The 6,000-nt window shown below is 45.0% G+C and overlaps 1 protein-coding gene across 1 annotated transcript in view; it reads left to right on the top strand.

Annotated features, from left to right (window-relative positions):
• Positions 1-5,763, top strand: part of LOC129693958 (cyclin-Y-like) — a gene marked incomplete at its 5' end in the record, with an annotated part of 49,465 nt that extends 43,702 nt beyond the window's left edge. The window contains one exon of the mRNA XM_055630680.1: positions 1,780-5,763. Coding sequence (XP_055486655.1) covers positions 1,780-1,896 — 117 coding nt within the window. The remainder of the gene's footprint in view (positions 1-1,779) is intronic.
• Positions 5,764-6,000: the final 237 nt, after the last annotated feature.

The raw sequence follows: 6,000 nt of genomic DNA on the forward strand, positions 1-6,000 counted from the left end.
GCAGAGTGTGCTTTCTCAGCTGCCGCAGGAAGTACATCCTCTGTTGTGTGGAGTCGATGGTGGCCCCCTCCCCATTTAAGGTCCCTGGAGATGATGGTTCCAAGGAACTTAAAAGACTCCACAGATGTGACTGCAGTGTTGTTGATGGGGAGTGGGGGGAGGGGAGCTCTCCTAAAGTCTACAATCCACTGTCTTAAAAGCATTGAGCTCCAGGTTGTTGCGATGGCACCAGGCCGCCAGCTGTGTCACTCCCTGTCCATATGCAGATTCCTCCCCATCCTGGATGGATCAGTCCAATCAGGGACTTTTGAATACAGTATATGATTAACATGGAAATTAAATACAATTCTCACAGCTGTCCCCACTAATTATAGGCTTGAAGTTGATTTATATTAGCATATATAAATGCAGCTTGCAAGCCAGAAGAGGATGATAATTAACCTCCTTGATGTGTAAATGAACCGTATTTATTTACTCAGTAAAACTGTGTGTTAGCTGACAATTAAATCAAAGGGGATAAAAGGTTTTGCTTTAAGTGTTAAAAGGTCAAATGGCACACAAGTTGTGTGGTTGTCAATGCTGGTTCTGCCTGATTGAATAACCTTCAGGAAAAGATCATCTATAAATCCAAAAATGAAGATGGAGAGGGAGTGAAAGCAAGGATTACTTGAAGTTAGAAAAGGCAATATTCATGCCGCTGGGGTGTAGGCTGCTCAAATGAAAAATTAGCTGCTGTTCCTCCAATTTGAACTGGGCCTCACTCTGACAGTGGAGGAGGTCAGTGTGGGAATGGGGGCGTAGATAAAGTGTGTAGCTCCCGATATTCCGGAATAGTTTTTTTTCCAATTGTGGAGGAAGGAACTGCAGATGCTGGTTTACACCGAAGATAGGCACAAAAAGCTGGAGTAACTCAGCGGGACGGGCAGCATCTCTGGAGAGAATGAATTGTTGACGTTTTGGGTCGAGACCCTTCTTCAGACAGTCAGGGAAGAGGGAGACAAGAGATAAGGAAGGGTAAGGTGTGAAAATGAGACATCAAAGGGGACCAAGTTCAAGGGAAATATAAAATATTAGAATCATTGTCAGCTGGGAGAAGGTGACAACGAAACATACAGAGATACCATTCAATCAGTGGGACAAGCAGACTGGTCGGAGAACTAGGAAGGGGGCGGGATGGAGAGGGAGTGAAAGCAAGGATTACTTGAACTTCGAAAAGGCAATATTCATGCCGCTGGGGTGTAAGCTGCTCAAATGAAAAATTAAGTGCTGTTCCTCCAATTTGAACTGGGCCTCACTCTGACAGCGGAGGAGGTCAGTGTGGGAATGGGGGGGTGGGGAGATAAAGTGTTTTGCAACCGGAAAATCAGGTAGGTTTTGGTGGACTGAGCGGAGGTGTCCAACAGTCGCCGAGCCTGCGCTTGGTCTCGCGATGTACAGGATGTTGCCTGTCCCAGAGATAGGTGGAAAATACTACAGTAACTCAGCGGGCCAGGCAGCATCTCTGGAGAGATGGAATGGGTGACGTTTCAGGTCGACCCTGAAGAAGGGCCTTGACCTGAAACGTCACCCACTCCTTCTCTCCAGAGGTGGCTGCCTGTCCCGCTGAGTTACTCCGGCAAACTGTGCCTGTCTTCGGTGTAAATCAGCCTCTGCTGTTCCCCCCCTACATATGTCGCCCGTCCCGCTCCAGAGATACTCCAGCATTTTGTGTCTTTTCTAATTGTGAGTTTGTGTGCTTGGCCGTGCATTTATAACCTCGGTCTCCTTTGGATTTTCCAGGCACTCTCCCGGCTATGTGAGGACAAATACAAGGACTTGAGGAAATCTGCACGGAAGCGCTCAGCCAGCGCGGACAATCTGACTGTTGTCCGATGGTGCCCGGCCATTATTCCTTAACGCTGGGCAGCTTTGCTTGAAGACACATGCTATCATCCATCCAGTTTTTGTCTGGGGGAAGAAAAGAAAAAAAAATGACGAGACTTCATTAGACTTTGGCTAGATGCCTTCACAGTGCCTCCATCTTCTGTAGCACAGGAAAATGGAAACATCTCAATTGAGAGAACAAAACTGAATCAATGAGAAAGGACTTTCATTTCTAGCATCTTCACTGCCTCCGAACCGCACCACCACTCCCCCCGCAATAGGGGCTTCAACACAATGGGGGGGGGCCCACAGCCGACAAAAATGAAACGGGCGACACGAGATAGCAGACGCTGGAATCTGGAACGAGAGGAAAAAAAGACAAAACAAAAGTTCTGGAGAAACTCGGGCGGCATCTGTGGAGGAAAATGACCAGACGACCGACCGCCTCGGTAACCCCTCCTCAAATCGATGGGAAAGGCGATCTGCAGAGTAAAAACCCAAGAGGAGAAATGTCATTCTTGACTGTTGGCTTGTTTGTGGATAAGAGGTTTGCTTTCAAATACACAGCTGAAGCAGCTTGTGAGCAAATTTGATCTTAATTTATTCTAAGCCTGGCAAAAATTCACGGTGAACAATTTTACGGGCGTGACAAAGCCGAACCACCCCGTGTGAAACGCCACGATATGCCGACGATGATCTGCTGTGTTTCAGAATCCATTTTAATGACGTGCTCTAACAGTTGACTAATTGCACCCATTCCGCACCACCCACCCCAGACAGGCAGTGTTTCCCCCAGTGGAGACAAGTCCACACCATCTTTTCACCCTTGTGTGAAGCCATCATAAGATGTACACTGCTCTAATGCAGCTGTTTCCCCATACCTAATTAAAATGCAGTACTGTGGGTCAAAATCAATTGATATATTCCATGGTAACACATGTTAATGCTTTTTATTCCAGTTTGTTACCTTTTTTTGATGCTCTTGCAGTAGAGCTCTGTGCATGTTTACTTTAGAGATACAGCGCAGAAGCAGGACCTTTGGACCACCGAGTCCGCGCCGACCAGCTATCACCCCCCCCCCCCCAAGTACACTAGCACTATCCTACACACGCCAGGGACAATTTACAATTTTTACAGATGCCAATTAACCTACAAACTTGTACGTCTTTGGCGTGTGGGAGGAAACCGGAGCACCCAGAGAAAACCCACGTGGTCACCGAGAGAACATACAGACTCGTACAGACAGTAGCCACAGTCGGGATCGAACCCGGGTCTCTGGAGCTGTAAGGCAGTAGCCCTACCGCTGCACCACAATGCTGCCAATGTGACAGAGATAGTCCAGTAACACACAATTTAACGTGGATTGTTAGAATAGCCAATACTCCTTTCATATTATTTGTTTTTTGATATATTTGAGGGTTTCTTTCACATTGGTAATATCCACATGTCCAGCTAACATGTTAGCATTCATGTCTTTACGATTATATTCCAGAGAGCATTCACCGTCCTAATATCCTGATTGTATATGTGGGAACAGCAGATGCTGGTTTACACTGAAGACAAGACACAAAATGCTGGAGTAACTCAGCGGGACAGGCAGCTTCTCTGGAGAGAAGGAATGGGTGATGTTTGAAAAAGTCCGAAGAAGGGACTCAACCCAAAACGTCACCCAATCCTTCTATCCAGAGATGCTGCCTGTCCCACCGTGTTACTCCGGCATTTTGTGTCTGTCTTGATTGTATCATTCCTTTCGGTTTCTCTCAGCTTTTCAACACGGTTACATTACATGTCGCACCAGTTTGTCCTGGCTTTTCTTTCACAGTAATGAGGGATTGTGTCGACCAGACATCCCTTTTTGTAAAGGCTTGACTTCACGAACTCACTAGTGACCTCTTCTGATCTTTTATGGAAATTCTTCTGTATAATTCCAGACCCTCAGTCTCCGTGTCAGATTCACTGAAGCTGCAGTCCATCAGTCCGCCGAGTTATTATCGGACAGGTTTTGTTGAAAGTGAAAGACTGTACTGTCTGCAAAGCTTAATTACGGGCAGGGACTCCAAATGGGGCTGAAGCACAGATGAAGCTGCACATCCAGAGTCCATGGAGAGTTTTGGCTCCATATTACAGGCAAAAACATGGGCTTGGATTTTTAATCCATTGACAAGCAGGGTGTGCCCTCTTGAGAGAAATCAAAGTGTTTTCTAAGAACAGGAAAAGTTAATGTTTGCGAATTAGTGATTTAGGCTTCATGCTCTTGTTTTTGTAATTAAAAAAATCCAATTAGCTCATCTGAAACATGGCTGTTATGAAGAGTCTGTGGGGAAAGTCCCATTAAACGACACTGTTTTTAAATTGCTCTGCGCATTGGATCAGAGGGTATCTGCACTAAACCGTGCAGTTCAGGGGCGGTGCGATTTGTGCCAAGTTAAGGCCCTGTCCCACATTCCCGAGTTACTCACAAACTCTCCCGAGTTTTCCCCTTGATTCGAACTCGGAGAATTACGTTAATAGCCGTTCGTAGGCACTCGGGGCTATTTTTCTAACTCGTGGACATTTTTCAACATGTTGTAAAAAAACGTTCCGACTTACCTGATGCTCCGAGTTCGTACGGCTGGCATTACGAGCCGCTACGAAACATCTACGGACTCCTACGGCCTCCTACGATCTCGCTACCGACATTCCCCGAGTTCGAATCAAGGGGGAAACTCAGGAGAGTTTGTGAGTAACTCGAGAAAGTGGGACAGGGTCTTTAGCTGATCTCAGTGGTCATTTGGGTGCTCCAGTTGGCTTTGTGGTCCTGTGCAAAAGAAAGTAAAGCTGCCGAGCTTCCCAGTAATTGGGCTGGACGGACGCCATTTTGATGCCAATTCAAGACTGGATTGGCTTGGATTGGCTTGGCTTGGCTTGGCTTGGCTTGGCTCTGATGTTCTCCTTTAGCAGCCCAATCTTGTGTGTGAAGAACGACTATTGGAGTGAGGTGCCGGAAAGCACCTGCGGTATCTGTGGAAACTGGCAAAAGTCAATGCCTTTGGAAGAAAAGGAGAGCAAAAAAATTAGGAGAAATAAAATAGTTGCATTCATTGTTGAATCCATTCGTATGACCTGAAACCAATTTTGACCAAAACCTTAACCTTAGTAATTCAATCATTGATTTAATTCTTTTGATACACGGTTTTCAAAGTATTTTAGAGAGAGAAAAAAAAAATCATCATGTTAACATAACCGCGAGTGAATTTTAATGAAATGAACACTGACAAACTCTGTAATTATCCAAGTATAAGTGTACTTTTGTGAAATTTATTAAACTTGTTAAAGATTGTATAACCTATTTATTGTATGTATGTACATACAGTCTGATGCTTACTTAAAATGTAATGTGGTCTCAGTAGAATCTGGCTCAGTCTCGTTTAGACTGGTGATTCTTGTCTTGACCATGTGCACTGGACTCTACCTCTGTATAGAGAGTTTTCCCTCGATCCTTGGTTAGTTGGAATATAAAAGCTTTTTTGTGTCAAACTGATTATGTACTTTACGTTTCCTTGTGCTGAAAATACCTACTGTGGCTATTTTTCAGTTTTGACTTTTAACGTGTAAAACCCCCCCCCGAAAATGGCCGAAATTGGACACTTTACGTTTCGTTGCATTAATGCAAACAACGCATTTGTATCTCCCTTTTTGTTGGACAACCTTGCCAAATGCAGAAGAGTGTCTCTGGATAAACTACACAACACCAACAGATGTCCTGGACTGCATCTTATTCTTAAACATACAGCGACCTGTCAAAGGGCTCCACCCTTGCTTAGGGTTTTGGGGTAAGCTCTGAAAACGATTTCCCATTGCTTCCCATTCCTGTTGCAGTGAATGACTATTTTAATAAAGTTAGGTGCCAATTTGCTTAAACTCTGCAATTTTTGTACTTATTCAACAAAATCGTCTGGAGTCTTCCAGCGGAGTGTGAAAGTTTCATCGTCAAAATTAAAACAACTTTTACGATGCCAGCATATTTGTGACTTTCTAGCACAGCTGTTTGATGAATTCCCCCCCCCCCCCCCCCCCCCCCCATTTTAAACCCTTAATGCTACCTCACTGTTTGACTTCCCCTTTGAATGCACCAAATTGGTATCTGCATCTCTAGAA

This window comes from Leucoraja erinacea, unplaced genomic scaffold (genome assembly GCF_028641065.1).
Source record: "Leucoraja erinacea ecotype New England unplaced genomic scaffold, Leri_hhj_1 Leri_500S, whole genome shotgun sequence".
NCBI lineage: Eukaryota > Metazoa > Chordata > Chondrichthyes > Rajiformes > Rajidae > Leucoraja > Leucoraja erinaceus.